The 19,962-nt window shown below is 43.4% G+C and overlaps 1 protein-coding gene across 1 annotated transcript in view; it reads left to right on the top strand.

Moving 5' to 3' along the window:
• The window catches only part of LOC306930107 (dual specificity calcium/calmodulin-dependent 3',5'-cyclic nucleotide phosphodiesterase 1B-like), a 32,775-nt gene extending 19,952 nt beyond the window's left edge, over window positions 1-12,823 (top strand). Inside the window, exons 9-14 of the mRNA XM_079510851.1 lie at window positions 2,243-2,344; window positions 3,573-3,693; window positions 5,552-5,633; window positions 5,800-5,917; window positions 7,496-7,632; window positions 12,561-12,823. Of these exons, the coding sequence (XP_079366977.1) occupies window positions 2,243-2,344; window positions 3,573-3,693; window positions 5,552-5,633; window positions 5,800-5,917; window positions 7,496-7,632; window positions 12,561-12,658 (658 nt within the window). The 3' untranslated portion in view covers window positions 12,659-12,823. The remainder of the gene's footprint in view (window positions 1-2,242; window positions 2,345-3,572; window positions 3,694-5,551; window positions 5,634-5,799; window positions 5,918-7,495; window positions 7,633-12,560) is intronic.
• The last annotated feature ends 7,139 nt before the right edge of the window (window positions 12,824-19,962 follow it).

Genomic DNA, 19,962 nt, shown 5'->3' with positions numbered 1-19,962 from the left:
GTGTTCCCCTTGGCCGCGCTCTGCCTCCTCCCCACTGGCTGTCTGGGCTCCTATGCTCACCTGGCGGCTGGTTGCCTAGCGACACCCCACAACATGAATTTACTAAATAACAAAACCATTGAAAACAACAAAACCTAAAAAAATAAAATAAATCACACTTGTGTGAAGTGAGCTCTTATCATCATAGATCATCACATTCCGGCCAATCACTTTAGGCATCCTCACTTTTTATCTTCACTTTTTAAGCCCTCAGCCAATCAAATCATCGCTATGGGTGTTCTGGAAACGGTTCCAAATGTGATGGAAGTGATTGTGCTTCCTCAATGCTGGAACCTGGTCCTCCGGTTCCAGATCCCAACTCAATGCTGGAACCTGGTCCTCCGGATCCAGATCCCAACTCAATGCTGGAACCTGGTCCTCCGGATCCAGATCCTTCCTCAATGCTGGAACCTGGTCCTCCGGTTCCAGATCCCAACTCAATGCTGGAACCTGGTCCTCCGGTTCCAGATCCCAACTCAATGCTGGAACCTGGTCCTCCGGTTCCAGATCCTCAATGCTGGAACCTGGTCCTCCGGTTCCAGATCCCAACTCAATGCTGGAACCTGGTCCTCCGGATCCAGATCCTCAATGCTGGAACCTGGTCCTCCGGTTCCAGATCCCAACTCTAGCCATAAGTAGCCTCTTTTTTTGTTTATTCAGCAACTACAACAAGTAGGCTATACCAAATAAACAATATGAAGTCACAGCCACCTTCTAACTAATGGTCATGTTAATAAACAATATGAAGTCACAGCCACCTTCTAACTAATGGTCATGTTAATAAACAATATGAAGTCACAGCCACCTTCTAACTAATGGTCATGTTAATAAACAATATGAAGTCACAGCCACCTTCTAACTAATGGTCATGTTAATAAACAATATGAAGTCACAGCCACCTTCTAACTAATGGTCATGTTAATAAACAATATGAAGTCACAGCCACCTTCTAACTAATGGTCATGTTAATAAACAATATGAAGTCACAGCCACCTTCTAACTAATGGTCATGTTAATAAACAATATGAAGTCACAGCCACCTTCTAACTAATGGTCATGTTAATAAACAATATGAAGTCACAGCCACCTTCTAACTAATGGTCATGTTAATAAACAATATGAAGTCACAGCCACCTTCTAACTAATGGTCATGTTAATAAACAATATGAAGTCACAGCCACCTTCTAACTAATAGTAAGAGAAATCTATGAAAATCTGGGAACTAAATCGTTACCAAGAAATTTCTTCACCAATGTGTTTCTAAAGGTGTCTAATAACATGTACTAAAAGTTTGAAATTCAACTCCCATGGGAAATTTGAGTTATTGGCATAATATGTGACCATACCCTTAACATCCTATATAAGGCAAAAAAGTCAGAATTTCATCATTCTTTAAGTAATGTGACATATTAAACTAGGGTGTTTGCATGATTCTGAATTCATTCCAAGCATTAGTTTTGCACAAAAAACACTCCTTGGGAGGAAAACGGCCACACAAACGTGATGAGGTCAGCACATTTGGTCAAGTGGATATGGCCTAATTTAGCCCAAGGAGTGTTTTTTGTGCAAAACTAATGCTTGGAATGGATTCAGAATCATGAAATCACCCTAGTTGCATATGTCACATGCTACTTAAAGAATGATGAAATTTTGACTTTTTTGCCTTATATAGGATGTTAAGGGTACGGTCACATATTATGCTAATAACTCAAATTTCCCACGGGAGTTGAATTTCAAACTTTTAGTACATGTTATTAGACACCTTTAGAAACACATTGGTGAAGAAATTTCTTGGTAACGATTTAGTTCCCAGATTTGTCAAATACCTGATAAAATGCCCTTACTATAATGGTCATGTTAATCCATGGTTCCAGATGAGAAAGACAATAACAACTCACTGCTGCTTTACACAATTGTAAATGTTTTGGTAAAGCTTTGCAGAAGCCTGCAGGAAAACGGGACAGGACTGATAAGGAATCTCTGTTACCACGGCAACAAGAAAGCCCATCAGGAAATCGTAAAAAGGGTTTAGAACATCTTTTGAGTGTGACTGCCAGTCATCTTTATCTCAGATCAACAATGTGTATGTGTGTGTGTGTGTGTGTGTGTGTGTGTGTGTGTGTGTGTGTGTGTGTGTGTGTGTGTGTGTGTGTGTGTGTGTGTGTGTGTGTGTGTGTGTGCACGCGTGCGTGCGTGTTGACAGGGAGTTGCGATCGCTGGTTATAGAGATGGTGCTGGCTACAGACATGTCTTCTCACCTCCTCCAAGTTAAAGCCATGAAGTCCTATCTACAACAACCAGAACGGTAATGTTATAGTACAGCAGGCTGATCTGTGCATTTCTGATCTGTGGAAGTTGAATGGAAAGCATATTGGATACCGTGGGTATATTATGGGTTCAATACCGATTAAAATGGTACATGCCATGGCACGTTTGTATCGCGCCTTTTATCCGAAGCGCTTTACAGTGGTCATAGCAGACATTTCAAAGTTTCAAAGCCTGCCATTGGCACTTCAGTGGGACATCAGTGATGGTCCAATAAGCCTTGTCAAGTTGTCACGGAGAAAGGGAGGCATTTGGCAGGTGTGAAATGGACCCATGAATGGACTCTATGCACACACGCCATTTTGGAAAGAACTTGGGAAGTTGGGCCCCTTCCCTACTTCCTTCACAGGTGTTACCGGCACTGATACTGATGAAGGCTCTGTTCCATTCTGGTCAAACAGAGTCAGGGTGCTGCTGTTGTGCGTGTTGGCTCACTGGAACACTGCTACACCAGTGGGTCTCAAAGTGTCCTTGAGTGGGTTCCAAATGGCCCTGTACAGGTGTGTAACTCTGAGAGTGTACAAATGGAACCAAAGGGTCCATTTGTACAGCCTTAATTAGTATCATCGGATTCGGTAACAGGGAAGTAGGGAGAGTTATTCCGTGTGCATAGAGCCAATAATTTGCCTCATTTCACACCTGGCAAATCAAGCACAATGGGGGGGAAATACTTTATAGGGAAAGATCAGGGAAAGTGAAGAGAATTGTGAAAAGTGTCAAATGTCATTTCTGCATGTATTCACCCATTCACACACATTCCTACACCGACGTTGGGCGGGTGCTCAGATCGGTGAACCAATAGGGTCCAGGAGCAAAATGCACCATAACAAACAGTCCCTAAAAGCTGGCTGTGCAGTGGCGTGCACAGATAGACACTAGGGGGTGCTAGAGCACCCCCTGCCCTTTTTTTGTATACAGTGTACACTGTACAGTATGTGGACCATGGTGACATTGATCAATTCTTGATAAAAAAAAGCTTCTAATATATTATTTAGGCCCCAAAATCTATAAATCTCACACTATTAAGGCAACCGGCCGGTTCCACGCGCTGCACAAGGTGCCCTTTTTTCACTTGAGCACCTGCCCCTCTAAATGTCTGTGCATGCCACTGTGGCTGTGTGACTATACTATACTATGACTATACTATACTATGCAACTGAGGTGAACTGTACATTATGATTTGACAAACGTATGCTCTTCCTCGATAGAATCGACAAGCCCAAGGCTCTGTCTCTATTGCTGCATACGGCTGACATCAGTCATCCGTCCAAGCCCTGGGCGTTGCACTCTCGCTGGACCAAATCTCTGATGGAAGAGTTCTTCAGACAGGTAGGCAGGACCACTGAGTGTGTTCGGGTTATCTTTTCTCGTCTATGTTCGTGCATTTGTGTGTGTGTGCATGTGTGGAGCTAATCTTACAAACACTGCCAGTAGGCCAAAGTACATTATCCACTATAATTTTTTACTAATGGAGGTCAATGGGGAGTCAATCTTCACACACGAGTCATAGACAACAGGCTGGTCACTAAAGTCCAAGATACACATTGGAGCCACCATGTAGTTTCAATATGGAAATTAAATCGATTTTTAACCACTTTCAACCTGCATGGTGTACGTACCCGATTTGATTATGTCATTATAGGCGTTACATTCTTCAAAAATCGTCATAACTGTAAACAATTACAAAAACAGCTATAAAAGCAGACCGGCTATTTTTTTGTCGTAACTCGTAAGACAAATTACATGGGGCTACAGTGGTTCATTGAGTCTGTGGGTTGGGGATTGATTGATTGATTGAAGAATGTATTAACAGTTTACAGAATTACAGTACATTTCAAGCACAAACTCAATACAAAGGCTGTTAACTGTGAGTGGACGACCCAATTAAGCATTACACTTGTTTCCAATAGGGTCCACCATGTTCAAATCATCAAAACATTTAGAGACGTACAAATAGACACTTCTATAGACAGAACAGGAATTCATCATAAAGGAGGTAAAAAGGGAAAAGAAACATATACAGTGAGCCTGGAGTCATGGTGACATCATGTGCTTCTTTAGAGGAGAGTCATATTCAGTGGTGTAAAAAGTACTCGCATGTTTTAAAAATATCAACGCAGCAATGTACGGAATTCAAGTTCAAAGTTCAAAAGTATTGGCATCAAAATGTACTTAAAGTACCGAAAGTAACAGTACTTGTTTTGAAAATAGCAGATCTACAAGCTCACAATGTGAGCTTGTAGATCTATTTTCAAATGGACAAAATGTATATAGGGCTGAAGTGTTTAATGTATGTTTTGTAATAATAATCAAAGTAACTAGTAACTAAAGTTTTCAAATAAATGTAGTGGAGTGGAGTAAAAGTACAATATTTGCCTCTGAGATGTAGTGCAGTAGAAGTAAAAGTATTGGAAATTGGAAATACTCGAATAAAGTACAAATACCTCAAAATTGTACTTAAGTACAGTACTAAAGTAAATGTACTTAGATGCTTTCCACCACTGGTCATAATAATGGAACCTTCAATTAAATATTCTCCATTTGATGAAATTGAAACAAAACTGAATAGCTCAATTGATGTGATGTTTGAGGTACAGTACAGTGAGTCTGATAAAATACATGAATGCATACTGAATGCATTTTACAGTAGATTATGCAATACCGCGACCAAATGGATTGAAGTCCTGCCAGCCCATAACTCGCCATGCTGTCATTCTCTCGTCTGATTCCTTTCCTGTGCAATTCCATCGTACAGGTATTGTACATCAAGGGGACGGCAATGTCCAAATGGAGAATGGTTGAGTCAAAACAACCTTTAAAAACCAATGAAATTAAATTAAATGATTACTATATTTACCCAGGGTATCTGGGCTAAGCTCAAGAACTTGTTTCCAGCCAGGCCCTGCTCATAGAACATTTCATCGTAGTGGTTCAATGCCTTGTTCAAGGGCACTTCAGCGGTGGTAATTTGAACGTGTCGGACCGCTGATTCGAACTGGCGACCTTCCGGTATCAAGACCGCTCCGCAATCCGTTCGGCCACCGCTGCCACAATAAACGTTATTTATAGCTGAAGATTTTCTCTTGTGAGCTTTTAGTTTTAGATCAGCTATATTATCACCATTCATCGTACGACAAAAGCCTTAAGTAGTTATGGTGTCTTCTCTCTCCCTTTGTGTCTTTGTGAGGGCGATAGAGAGGCAGAACTGGGCCTTCCCTACTCTCCTCTGTGCGACCGCAATAGCACCCTCATAGCTGAATCACAGATAGGTATGTCTCCCTTACAGCGCCTCACAAGTCCCAGTCACACTGATATATAATGTAACAAAACACTGCATGCTCATTCAAATTCCTTTTCTGTGACAAAGTCTAAAGTCATTTTTGTAACTTGCACAAATCCAAATCTTCATGCAATAACGTTATTTTTCTGTTTTAGGGTTCATTGATTTCATCGTGGATCCTACATTCTGTCTGTTAACAGACATGGCTGAGAAGATAGTTATACCCCTGGTAGAAGAGAACCCGGGTCCACCTGACCCCTGCAACAGACACAGGTTACCACCAAGCCTCAATCACTGCAGTGATTTATAAAGAGTGTCTAAGATTTCAAAGGCTCTGTATGAGGAAAGCTTTGCAGAAGCCTGCAGGAAAACGTTTACAAGTTTACTTTACTGATTAGCAATCTATGTGACCATGGTAACAAGAAAGCCCATCAGGAAATCTTAAAAAGGTTTATAACATCTTTGGAGTGTTGCATCATTGTATACTGTATACCACAGCTGTGCTCTCCCGAATTTATTTTCTTGTTACACTTTTATTTTATAATGGAATTGTGGATGGCAAACCTTGCCCAAAGTGTTTCACAGCCTTATATAGTTCATATAGTTTTGTGTTGCCAGAAAATTCACCATTTGTCAGCATTCTGATTGGTCCCTGACTGAGCAGGTTCTTGTTCCACCCTGGTTCCACCTTGTTTATATTGAATTTGCTAAAACATAATTTGTTGAAAACAAACATGATATGCCCAGTCGCCGAGGGGTACAGGCTTTAGTTCCGACACACTATTGGTCCGACGGTCATTAGAACGACGACCTACCTCAAACCCTAACCTAACCATAACTGTCATTAGAACGACGACCTACCTCAAACCCTAACCTAACCATAACTGTCATTAGAACGACGACCTACCTCAAACCCTAACCTAACCATAACTGTCATTAGAACGACGACCTACCTCAAACCCTAACCTAACCATAACTGTCATTAGAACGACGACCTACCTCAAACCCTAACCTAACCATAACTGTCATTAGAACGACGACCTACCTCAAACCCTAACCTAACCATAACTGTCATTAGAACGACGACCTACCTCAAACCCTAACCTAACCTTAACTGCAAGCACGGGAGCAGCGCATGTCCACACCTTTGGTGTCGGATCTGCGTGTGCATTCCGTCACCATGCTGCACCTGTGATGTTCCTTTTTACTGACACCAAGTTTAAAATAAGAATCGAATACACAGAATACAACTGAAAAATTATTTCAATGGTAGTGGATGGAGAGAAAGGATTTTTGTCCAACCACGAAACAGCAACCAATGGGTGCGAAAATGGGCACAACCACGGGCAGGACTTGACAAAGGGTGAATTGGACATCAATATTTCCAGATATGTCTAGTGAGTAGTGACATCTAATACTCAACTACTGTCAGTGCCCCAATATGAAGTACCGTTCCGAAGTCTTTGCATTTGATCTGCAATGCAGCTACTATGTTGAATATAAGAGATCTCTGATCATCTGGCAACGCGACTCGCGAGACTATGTTATGAGGTAGTTATTGACATGGGAGCCATGCCGTGGTTAGACTCTTGTTAGAATGCATTTTGTTATATTCATTATTGAATTATGTTGAGTCATCAATTTCCTTATTCACCAATGTGGAAAATAATGCAGAAAATAGTATAATAATAACTATGACTGGTATTGTGAAATTAGACCTTAACAGCATTAAAGCTAGTTTGGACAATGAATTCCAAAAGATAATTAAATTAACACCAGTAACCAAGATCATAATGTCGTTTTCTAAGTAAATATCTGACAAATCTCTCTCTGAATTTTTCCCCAATGCAGTAATCTTTGGAAGGAGAGCTCCAGAGGCCTACAGTGGAGTCTGGCTCACATCACAGCTGAACTGGTCAGTTTCCGCTCCGCGTGGACACGCCACACTGAAGACAACAAGTTGAAATGGAAGGAAAGTGGCGCCAATGGTAGGATACAGTATTATTTATCTGTGAATCATAGATATCATAGGTTTGTGTGGACCGCCTCCCAGGGTCATATTTTCACATCAGCTTTCATAATGAAGCGTATAATAAAGAAAACGCACAACCACAACTTTTCAAACGCTGATGGATTTCCCACTTTCGATGTCCTATCACATGCCCGTCCTACGTGGTAAATGGTGCATTTATATTAGGGATGTCGGGGGCTAACCGGCTAACCGGTTAGCCGACCGTTAAGAAACATCCGAATATTCTTATCAGCTTCACGGTTAATTTCCGCATTTTCCTGATGGTATTTTTTTTGGTCATGGGGAGATGTCGTTACGTTAAACCGACCCAGGGCGGCGCAAGAGTGTAGTCTATGTCCAAGAGAGCACACCTAGCACACTAGAATGAGAGAAATGACTTCCGCACCGGCCCGGAAGGGGAGCTTTAGAAAAAAAGTTATTAAATGAGCGACAGACAGGTGTGCTAGGAGAGAAAATGGCGAAACGAATTAAACGTAGTGTGGTCTGGGAGCATTTCAAAAAGAAAGGTGACGACAAAGTTGTTTGTAATTTGTGTGAAGCAGAGCTTGCGTACACCAGTGGCACGAGCAGCATGCGAAACCATATCGTAGCCAAACACCCGTTCGTAAATGTCAACGAAAATTCGGGCACGGCCATGATGCAACAAAACACACTCGCGTCCTTTGTACAAGTCCCAAGAAGATGTGATGGTCGTCGGGCGGAGGAGCTCACACAAAGAGTCTGCAAAATGATTGAGCTGGACATGCAGCCCATCAGCATGGTTGAGGACAGAGGCTTCCGTCAATTAATGAAGTTTACCGAACCAGAATACCACATACCAGCGAGATCAACAATCACCAAACGAATTGAACAGCGTTATAAAGATATGTCACTTGAGCTGAGAAAGAGCTTGTCCACAGCCGAGCATGTTGCTCTCACAACAGACTGCTGGACAGCTTTGACCACCGAAAGTTACATCACCATAACGTGCCATCACATTGACCAAGAATGGAAACTTCACGCTGATGTGTTGTTGACACAAAGCCTATCAGAACGACACACCTCCGAATATTTGGCAGAAACTATGAAGACTGCTGTTGCTGACTGGGGGCTGACAGGGCTTGTCACGGCTTGTGTCCACGACAACGCAGCCAACATCGTCAAGGCTATGTCCAAGGCTTATGTGGAGTGGGATTCGGTGCCCTGTTACGCGCACACGTTACAGTTGGCTATTCACGATGGCTTTGCCTTACATGTGGTCAGAGTAATTGGTGCTGCTGGTCGCTTGGTTCAGCATTTTAATAAAAGCGGCCCTGCATCAGAAGCGCTGAAAAAGAAGCAGGAGGGAATGGGAATGAGCAACCCGGACAATCACAGTCACAAAAAGTTGATCCAGTCCTGCAAAACCCGCTGGAATTCAGTATACGACATGTTCGAGCGACTCGTAGAGCTGAGATGGGCAGTCACAGCCGTGCTGTCAGACCGGAGAGTCACTAAACTGGCGGACGCGAGAGTGCTTGATCTGTCCAACGACCACTGGAAAATAATGGAGGAGATGAAACCAGTGTTATGCAAACTTAAAATTGCCACCACAGTCATGTCTTCAGAGCAGAATGTCTCCGTCTCAAACACCTACCCAATTACGTTCAGTCTCATCCAGAAACACCTCATGCCAGAGGAGGATGGCGAAGAAAGTGTGAAAGTGTTGGAGTTTAAAGAAAAGGTCCGCACATCACTGGCAAAACGCATGAAGGTATATATTAACATTACATTAGTATTTATTTGTTACAAAAAAAACAACATAGGCTTTGTTTTCATTATAATTATTTTAACTAATATTTGTTTAAATTGTTTATCCATTATATGCAGATTAACACAGCCGAGTTAATCACCAAAGTGGCCATGATTGGATCTGCGTTGGACCCCAGACACAAGAGCCTGCCGTTTCTTTCGCCAGTAGAAAAAGCTAACGTTACAGAAAAGTTGCATGAAATGGTAGAGGATTTGACAGCTGAAACTACACGCCGTGGGGCCGAGGCCGCTGCTGCTGCTGTCGTCACTGTGCGAGAGGAAGATAGTCAAGATGAGCCAGGCGGCGGCCCTGATGAAAACGCAAACAGCAGCGCAATGCGACTGCTCCTTGGGCATTACGTTATGCCCTCGGACACTGGTTCAAGGAGTGAAGTGGAGAGCTACTTGAAAGAGAATTCTGCTCCATTGGAAATGGATCCATTGGACTGGTGGAAAGTAAACTGCCACCGTTTCCCCAGACTGGCTACTTTAGCCAGGCGATACCTCTGTGTACCAGGCACTTCTGTTCCCTCCGAGAGAGTTTTCTCGGCAGCCGGGCTAACGGTGAACAGACTGCGCACTCGACTGACTCCAGAACATGTCGACATGTTGATCTTCCTTAATAAAAACGGTTAGCCTAAGTGGCCAGTGGTAGGTAATAATCTGGACATTTTATTTTGTTTTAAAAGACGTATTTTTTTTGAGAGTGGACAAACGAATGAGCGGTCAGCTTGATTGATTGATTGAAAAATGTATTACAGTTTGCAGAATTTCAGTACATTTCAAGCACAAACTCAATACAAAGGCTGTTAACTGTGAGTGGACGACCCAATTAAGCATTACACTTGTTTCAGCTGTAAACGAGACAGACAGACAGGCACTTGTTGGAGCGCCGATTAAGACGACGCATGTTTAATTTGTTTAACAATGTTTGTTTGAAGCCTAACAAATATTTGTTATGCTAAATGCTGCACTGCTGTTGTTCTGAGCATGAATAAATGTGTACCATTCGCCTACCACGTTAATTCTGTGTACATGCATATTTAATTTTGGGTTAAAAAAAATAAAAAATAAAATCAACCAATATCCGTTAATGACCCGGTTAGTCCCGTCGGCTAACCGGATGGGAAATTATCCGTTAGCGACATCCCTAATTTATATAGCATCTTGAATCCAAAGCACTTTACAACATTCATGGTGGAGGAAAACATACATGGCACCAATCTGCCCAGGGGAGGAGCCAGGGATCTAGCCAGGAACCTGTACCTGCCCAGGGGAGGAGCCAGGGATCTAGCCAGGAACCTGTACCTGCCCAGGGGAGGAGCCAGGGATCTAGCCAGGAACCTGTACATTTAACCAATCTGCCCAGGGAGGAGCCAGGGATCTAGCCAGGAACCTGTACCTGCCCAGGGGAGGAGCCAGGGATCTAGCCAGGAACCTGTACATTTAACCAATCTGCCCAGGGGAGGAGCCAGGGATCTAGCCAGGAACCTGTACATTCAATCTGCCCAGGGGAGGAGCCAGGGATCTAGCCAGGAACCTGTACATTACCAATCTGCCCAGGGGAGGAGCCAGGGATCTAGCCAGGAACCTGTACATTACCAATCTGCCCAGGGGAGGAGCCAGGGATCTAGCCAGGAACCTGTACATTCAATCTGCCCAGGGGAGGAGCCAGGGATCTAGCCAGGGACCTGTACATTACAAATCTGCCCAGGGGAGGAGCCAGGGATCTAGCCAGGAACCTGTACATTACCAATCTGCCCAGGGGAGGAGCCAGGGATCTAGCCAGGAACCTGTACATTACCAATCTGCCCAGGAGAGGAGCCAGGGATCTAGCCAGGAACCTGTACATTACAAATCTGCCCAGGGGAGGAGCCAGGGATCTAGCCAGGAACCTGTACATTACCAATCTGCCCAGGGGAGGAGCCAGGGATCTAGCCAGGAACCTGTACATTACCAATCTGCCCAGGAGAGGAGCCAGGGATCTAGCCAGGAACCTGTACATTACCAATCTGCCCAGGGGAGGAGCCAGGGATCTAGCCAGGAACCTGTACATTACCAATCTGCCCAGGGGAGGAGCCAGGGATCTAGCCAGGAACCTGTACATTACAAATCTGCCCAGGGAGGAGCCAGGGATCTAGCCAGGAACCTGTACATTACCAATCTGCCCAGGGGAGGAGCCAGGGATCTAGCCAGGAACCTGTACATTTAACCACAATCTGCCCAGGGGAGGAGCCAGGGATCTAGCCAGGAACCTGTACATTACCAATCTGCCCAGGGGAGGAGCCAGGGATCTAGCCAGGGATCTAGCCAGGAACCTGTACATTTAACCACAACTTCTTGTGTTCCTAATCTGGGCAAGTCATAATGGGCAAACATTCTGACAAAGTAGGCGACCGTTTGAAAAAGAGGGGGGAAATGAGTGGTGTGAAGTGAGGGGCACCCACTGTGGCTGCCACATGACGTCACTGCTTAAAGCAAACATTACAAGTCCATAGACTTGGCTCGGCTGGGGTCCGTTTTTTGGGTGCAAAAATGTAAACATTAAAAGCTCATAGAATTGGCTGCCCCATGACGTTGGAGGGGATAGCGCCCCTCAAAAAGGATAAACCCCTGGGAGTCAACATCAAGTACAGTGGTTATTAGTTAATCACAGCCAAAACTAATAATACGTGTTTACTGCAGCAAGACGAAACAAAAGTACACAATGTGTGAAGTACTGTAATGCTAAAGGTTAGTTTAAGTTATAATTAGATCAGTTATATCCATGGTTAATCCATGCCTCAGGCTTTTGCTGATTTCAAAATATATCATTAAGCTTCAGATACTGAGACGCTTCTGGCGTCCTATTTTTGGCTGCCTTTATGCGCTCATGACTGATCTGAGTGAATAAGCGTGATATTATCTGTTGTTAGCAGGGAATGAGCGGCTTAATCTCAAAATGTTTGATTGATTTGGCAGTGGCTAAATCCTCTTAGCCCTATGATTGCTCCGATTCTCCTTTCTTTGCCATCTGCATTCATCCTTCTAGCAATCACACAGAGACAAAGAGCCAGAGATAAGGTTTTCCTTCGGCGCGAGGCTCATACAATCCCTTTACCCTTTCTTCTCCAGGTTTCTCGGATGCCACACACACAACAGAGCCGACATCCAGACAAGAGAGGCTGCCAGGGGCACGTCCACAAGCCCTAACTAATGATATGAAGCAGTAGGCAGTAACTGTAGGGCGGGTGGTTGATTTCACCTTTGTTGAATTTAATAGAGAATCTCCAGAGGTCAACTAAGGTTAACATGGATCCACTGTGTGTGTGTGCACTACACAATAATTAATGATGCCTTCTGATGACATGGTTGTGGAGGGCGGTTAAATGTGCTGAGAAAGAGTGTGTGTGTATGTGTGTGTGTGTGTGTGTGTGCGTTCACACATATAGCGAAGATATTTGTGTGCGGCGCGGTTACGTACAAACTTACAAAGTAAACGCACAGACAGACACGAATTGACCTGAGGCAAACCTGGCGATTATATTACTTAATGCGTGCAATTCGCACCTCTTCCCCGTCTTCACTCAATATCTCAACTTGAGCAACATATATCTTCTCCTCCTGTGTGGACGCACTTTCAGAGAGAGAGAACATTAGAAAGTTAAGGCTCATTCATAGTCTGGATTTTCGGTGGTGAGGTGACCACCGAACTACAACATGACGTCAGGAGCCGCGGTGAAGAGCAAACCACCGCCACCGCCCCAGCCCTTCTCTCTGTTTTTACTCACCACCGCTCAACATTATTTCAGCTCCGGTGGTCACCTCACCACCGGAGCGGTGGTCACCTCACCACCGGAAATCCAGACTATGAATGAGCCTTTAGAAGTAGCATACTGTAGGAGGGGTGGTTGAAGGTTTCAATCACAAGACAGAACGCTGCCGTCACTGTCATGTCTTCATGTCGTATGTGATGTAGAATATATATACCATGGTAATTTAAATACAAAGTCTACATGCTGGCCATGTTGAAGTACTGTAGATGTCATGTAATTTAATTTACCACGTGATCAAACCTAAGTAACATGTTACCCATTGTACATCAGTCATTTAATCATAATATCAAATGTTTAAAAGGAAAAAGATTTTCAAAGTGTACTGACTGTACTATGTATACGACACTAGAGTAGTTTACAGTTCACCTGCACTAAGGCTGGCCTTATTCACTGTAGGATGTGGTATTCTGTAGATTTCTATCAGTTCTAACATGTAAGCAGATTTATATTGCAAGTCAAACTGAAACACGTCAAAGTGCTTAGATCTGCTAAATAAATGTCACCTTTGTTCATAATCTATGTTATTGTTCATATCCTGAGTGAAAGTGCCTTCTGTGTATATATTTGTATAGACTGAAGTTTGAAGCATGACCATTGTGTAAATGTTTAGAGCGCCAGGATTATTCCCTCAGAGCAGGGTCCATTATACATGTGCTACAGTATGTACAGTAACACACCATATACTGTACCAGTGGCAGGGCCAGAACGTCTATAGCACTGGTTCCCAAACACTGGGTCGGGACCTATTTGTGGATCGCGGACATAATTGTTATGGGTCCCCTTATTTTGTGTTTCCCACATTTTGTTTCAAATTATTATTTCAAAACATTTTCAAAAAACATTCCCGAAAAAGCTAGGTTTTTCATGAATTCAAATTCAATTAAGAAATTAGAAAACAAATGTTAAGAAGTAGTGAAAATAGACGATCTACAAACTGTAGATAGTTTGTAGATCTTGTAGGCCTAGATCTAGTTTCACTAGTTTGAGTCCCGGGCAAAGACTAATTTCTCTTTTGAGTCACGGGCTAAAAAGTTTGGGAACCACTGGTCTATGGAAAGTGTCAAGTTCAAGCGACCAGTCAGGCGTTAACCAAGTGTGTTGTTACAAGCCATACACAAATCACAAATCTACCCTTTAAAAGTTCTTCCATGCCAAAAGGGAAAGATTCGGATAAGAAACACGCCAAACGCTGTCATAATTCCATGGAATTGTGTATGGCTGTGTATTGTGTCATAATTCCATGGAATTATGAAGCAGTAAAGAGACAACTATAGACACCTAGTGAACAGCATCCACAATAACAGCAGCCACAATATTATTTATAGAAAATAGGTAAACAAACTAAACATAGAAAACATTGTGGCGTACGGACCTGGTGATGGGCCCCAGTGACAGACACACACACTTGGCCATTCGAGAGAACTGCTATTGTCACCATAATGGTATAGGCTAACATTACAGGTGACTGTGACAGGTGAAAGTTAAATATTCCTGAAAAACTACAAAATATTTCAAATATTCATGAGATTCAGCACGATTCCACAGCTGAACATGTCCAAGTTTGAGTTTTGAAGTGAAAGTGTGTAGGACTAGTATTAATTACCCAGCACCATTCAAAGTGCACCTGTCAATTGTGTGCCCGAAACATTTGTGCTTCCCTGTGATGTTTGTGGTGATCAGAGGAGGTTTTGGTAAATTCAATCCAGCTGTCATTGGCCCTAACCTAACTCCACCAGATGGGGCAGCAGAGAGTCCCCCCTCCTGCTCCCATCTGGGAACTCTCAGGCAGACTTGATGTCCGGCCACAAAACGGCCTGGCCAATCAGCAGCAGCTAGAGGCGGGATAGCTGCTGCTGATTGGCCAGGCCGTTTTGTGGCTAGTTATACACCCTGGGCAAGACCTACCCTGAAAAGACTATCAGCGGAAGTGGCGGAAGTGTTGCGTGTAAGATAACTACGTCACGCGGTGCGGCTGTGTTTACTAGTCCCCACCCAATGATCATTTCAGCGGGAATACATTTTCGGGAACACAACGCGGCGATTGGTCAAAAAACGTTAACTTCCGGGGGGGGTTACACGGCGGAAGTCCTGCCTTAGATAGCTTATTTGTCCTAGGTTGTGACCAGGCTCTTCTTTTTCGCAGTTAAGTGAGCCTGGGACCGAGGCTACTAGTTATATGGCTGTGTATTGTGGAATATATGAAATTATACATAACATCACATGTGCCACTGCTGTTGTAGTACAGCCTGCCCTGACCTGGGCTCAAACTACCACAGCCTGATGATGTCTCCAAACTATCAAACATTCAAATACAGCCGACACTTTTTAAAGCTACACAAATATATATTCCACTTCCACAGAATGTCTATAAGCATAACCATCAGGAAAAATCAGCCGCAGCCTTACAAAAACACAGCATTAATGAATGGATGTGGCTGTTACTCACTCATTAGAAGGTCCTCTTAGCCAGTCCACGAGTCTTCTTGTCCCATGCACATGCTGCTCCTTAAAAAGGTCTTTATCAACTGGAACTTGGAGAATGAGCGCTTTGCACTAGCGACAGTGACAGCCAGGTATGGTGAGATGTAACATTAATGCAAATGCAGTGCAAACAATGGCCACGCGACAGTGACAGTCACCGAGTCCGCCGACTCTGACCTCCGTGGCGTGGCGAGGACCTTCTGGAGAGGGAAGTCTCCTTCTCGCCGCCTGGAGAAGAAGCGACGGGCGGTTTGGTCGGACTCGTTGGCCGACTGCCCGACTCCGACTGTTCTGCGGGGAAGAACTTCCAGGGGCCAGGGGACATTAGAGTAATAAAAGCCAGGGTAGTAGGGTATAGCTTCTGGTGGGGCTGGTGCTTCATTTGTAGAGGTACCGACGCTGCTAGCTTTAGCCTGGGTTGTAAAAAACAAACAAAAACGTGTCTAATTTTTGTAACTTTAGCTTTACACTCATCCTGCTCCTTTCTTTCCTTCCTCTTTTTCGCACCGCTTTTATGTTTGGGCTTGCTTGAACATGTTACATGATGATACTACTATTAGCTATAGCTCACTTTTTGTGTCAACTTTCATCAAAACTTTCATCTACTCGCGCTTTTTTCTTTTATTTATTTTTTTCTTACTGAAAGGGGCGGGGCAACTGACATCATCGCGACTCCTGCTCCTGACTGACAGCCTGGCAGGTCGCAGGTATCAAGGTGATTGGACACATTATCATTACTCCTCCACCTGCTCGGCTCCATAGAGTAATAAAAGGATAGGTGGTGCGTGGTGGAGCCATGGCTCTGCTCTGCCTGCTCCCAACCACTCTCTCAGCATTTACCGACAGGCCCCATAAAAACAGGGACTTGTCAGCTTTTTTAGAACGAAAGCCCTAGTACGGTCCTCCTGGGGGCTCCTCACTGGCAGTGCAGGGTGCTGGGTACAGCAGTGAAATCACAGAAATGTGTATGGGGAGGGATCTATTGGCGGTAAAAAAAAAATTGGCTACTATAATATAATTTAAAAAAAAGGAATACTGTGAATGAGGTAGATGGGGTGAGGTAGTTGGGCACGGCTTATTGGCCGTGCCCAACCAATAAGCCCATATATTATGGAGATCGAGTTGTCTAGAACCGGCTGATATGCATGCCCATATAATGGGCAATTGGGCATATATACGTATGAGTCGACATCAGGGATCTCCATGCATAATATATGGCCATAAAACGTAGGCATAATGTGGAGATATCGACATGCCCATTAATGGGCATGACATCAGGCCAGGGAGCTTTACACTATAGCTCACATGCCATTTCCATCTACATTCTTCCTAATCTCTCTGGCTGTATGCGATTGGGAGACTGGAGACAGGGCAGCAACCCTTTATGCATGGGCATAAACGAACACAGACAGACAGACGGGTAATATGGCTACCATGACAACATGAACAATGGGTATATGCATTACCCCCTTGCATTGTTCACGACTTCCATCGTTCCCGAGTAGACCGGCTAAAAGGCAGTAAAGAGATGTATGCGAGGAATGGCTTTAAAATGCTGGAGTAACATCCAAGGGAGAAATTTCAGGTATTGTAAAACAGAACTGTGCAATTTATAAAGTATTCAGTAGCCTGTTTAATATAGTATCCCACTTATTACCAAGAATAGCTTCTTCATCATCATCCTTATTTTTAGATCAAAAAGTTTCAATAGGGATCCTGAGAAGGATGGTAAAATAAGTCAAATGAAACTACTGAATGCCTGGGGTGGGGAGGTGGCAGTCATTCTCAAAGTGGGTTCTGGGGACCCCCAGGGGTCCTTGAGTAGGTTCCAGGGGATCCCCAGCACAATGAGTGATCATCAAAATCAGTTTAACCACTTTAACCCCTTTATAGATTAAACATGTTGTGAGCTTGTATTTTCAAAAGATCTTGAAAGAAATAGGCGCTAGCCCCTCCAAGCATGGCTTTCTGTGGAACTGTGGAACTGTGAAACTGTGGAATGCACTCCCCGTTGCAATCAGAACTGCAGCATCACTCCCAATCTTCCGCCGTAGTCTGAAGACCCACCTTTTCAGACTCCATGGCCCATAGCACTTATCCTACCCCCTTAGATAGCACTTTTTAGACTTAGATAGCATTTGAAACAGACTTATAGCATGTCATGTAGACAGCACAATAATTGCATTGTATGTAGGCATAGCACATCATAGTACATATGTATAGCATAGTATAGTATATATGTATAGTTAATATGTATAGTGTCATTATATAGATATGTTCTAGTTACGTTTTTAGCTTACGCATGTTTCTTGATAAATGCATTTTATATATGTGATGTATTCCCATACTTTTGTTCTTGCCTAATGTAAATTGCTCTGGATTAAGAGCGTCTGCTAAGTGCTAAATGCCTAAATTGTAAATTGTAAATTGTTTCCGAAATTACGTCGGGGCAGCCAAGTCTATGGACTTTAATGTTTGTTTAGGGCATTAAATGACAACGTAAGACAAGACTGATATACGGTAAATACTGCCCTCGCTGCGCCCCTCACTTGTATGGGGGTCCCTGGCTGGGATAAAATATTTTCTGATGTGGGTTTGCAGGTATAGCTATACATATTCATTTGGGGATCCTTTAAGGTTTCTAGAATGAGGTTTTGGAACCCTGCCGACATAATAGCTGTATTTTCTAGCACAATCTGTAAGAAGCAGCATGAGTTACGATGAGATTGAGCTGACTGATTTTATTGCCAATAAAAGCTCAGACTGCAGCAGTGACCCATTTTCCAAACTGCTCAGCCTCCTTTTAAATCACTATAAAGTTTCACCCAAGATAACCTCTTCTTGCTTTATCAACTGAGGACAATGCTTGTCTTAAACAGTTCAAGGTGTTGTATCGTCTTCATCCCTCAAGGACTCTCCAGAATATATCCTGATGTCTGACGTGGACCCCCATGTGCAAGCCTTGTAAGGACTTTCCTGCCACTCTGGGCCACATGTTCTGGTTGGTGGTTATGACGCATGGTGCTGTGTGCTGGCACACTACACACTCTGTCTTTCTTTTATCTGTATTGTATTGTGTTTTTGTATGGACATGGTGTTGGGTGCTGGCACACATGCACACATGGCATCAACGCATGGTGCTGTGTGCTGGCACACTACACACTCTGTCTTTCTTTTATCTGTATTGTATTGTGTTTTTGTATGGACATGGTGTTGGGTGCTGGCACACATGCACACATGGCATCAACGCATGGTGCTGTGTGCTGGCACACTACACACGCTGTCTTTCTTTTATCTGTATTGTATTGTGTTTTTGTATGGACATGGTGTTGGGTGCTGGCACACATGCACACATGGCATCAACGCATGGTGCTGTGTGCTGGCACACTACACACTCTGTCTTTCTTTTATCTGTATTGTATTGTGTTTTTGTATGGACATGGTGTTGGGTGCTGGCACATATGCACACATGGCATCAACGCATGGTGCTGTGTGCTGGCACACTACACACTCTGTCTTTCTTTTATCTGTATTGTATTGTATTTTTGTATGGACATGGTGTTGGGTGCTGGCACATATGCACACATGGCATCAACGCATGGTGCTGTGTGCTGGCACACTACACACTCTGTCTTTCTTTTATCTGTATTGTATTGTATTTTTGTATGGACATGGTGTTGGGTGCTGGCACATATGCACACATGGCATCAACGCATGGTGCTGTGTGCTGGCACACTACACACTCTGTCTTTCTTTTATCTGTATTGTATTGTGTTTTTGTATGGACATGGTGTTGGGTGCTGGCACACATGCACACATGGCATCAACGCATGGTGCTGTGTGCTGGCACACTACACACTCTGTCTTTCTTTTTATCATTCATTTTTTAAGAGCCTGCCCAGGGACTACAGATGAAATTTAGCTTTGGCTAACTCTGGCCTATTTACATTGAGGTGAAAACTGACATGTTGATTAATGAGCTTTGTCCCTGTCAAATAAATAAATAAATAAATAAAATGCCCAAATTGTATCTAAATTCTGGAACTCGATTTTTAAACTTGTTGGGCTTAATTGTTTTATGTTTTCATGACAGTATTTATGTACCGGTAGCTGTGTTAATGATCATTTAAAATAGATTCCATAATGTTACTATCCGTATGTTCTCTATGTTCTGAATTATGGCAAAAATCTAATGAACAGATTAAACAAGACAAAGGTTT

This window comes from Electrona antarctica (genome assembly GCF_951216825.1).
Source record: "Electrona antarctica genome assembly, chromosome: 9".
Lineage (NCBI taxonomy): Eukaryota > Metazoa > Chordata > Actinopteri > Myctophiformes > Myctophidae > Electrona > Electrona antarctica.
The sequence above is the reverse complement of the archived record's forward strand: the minus strand, read 5'-3'. Positions and strand labels throughout refer to the sequence as shown.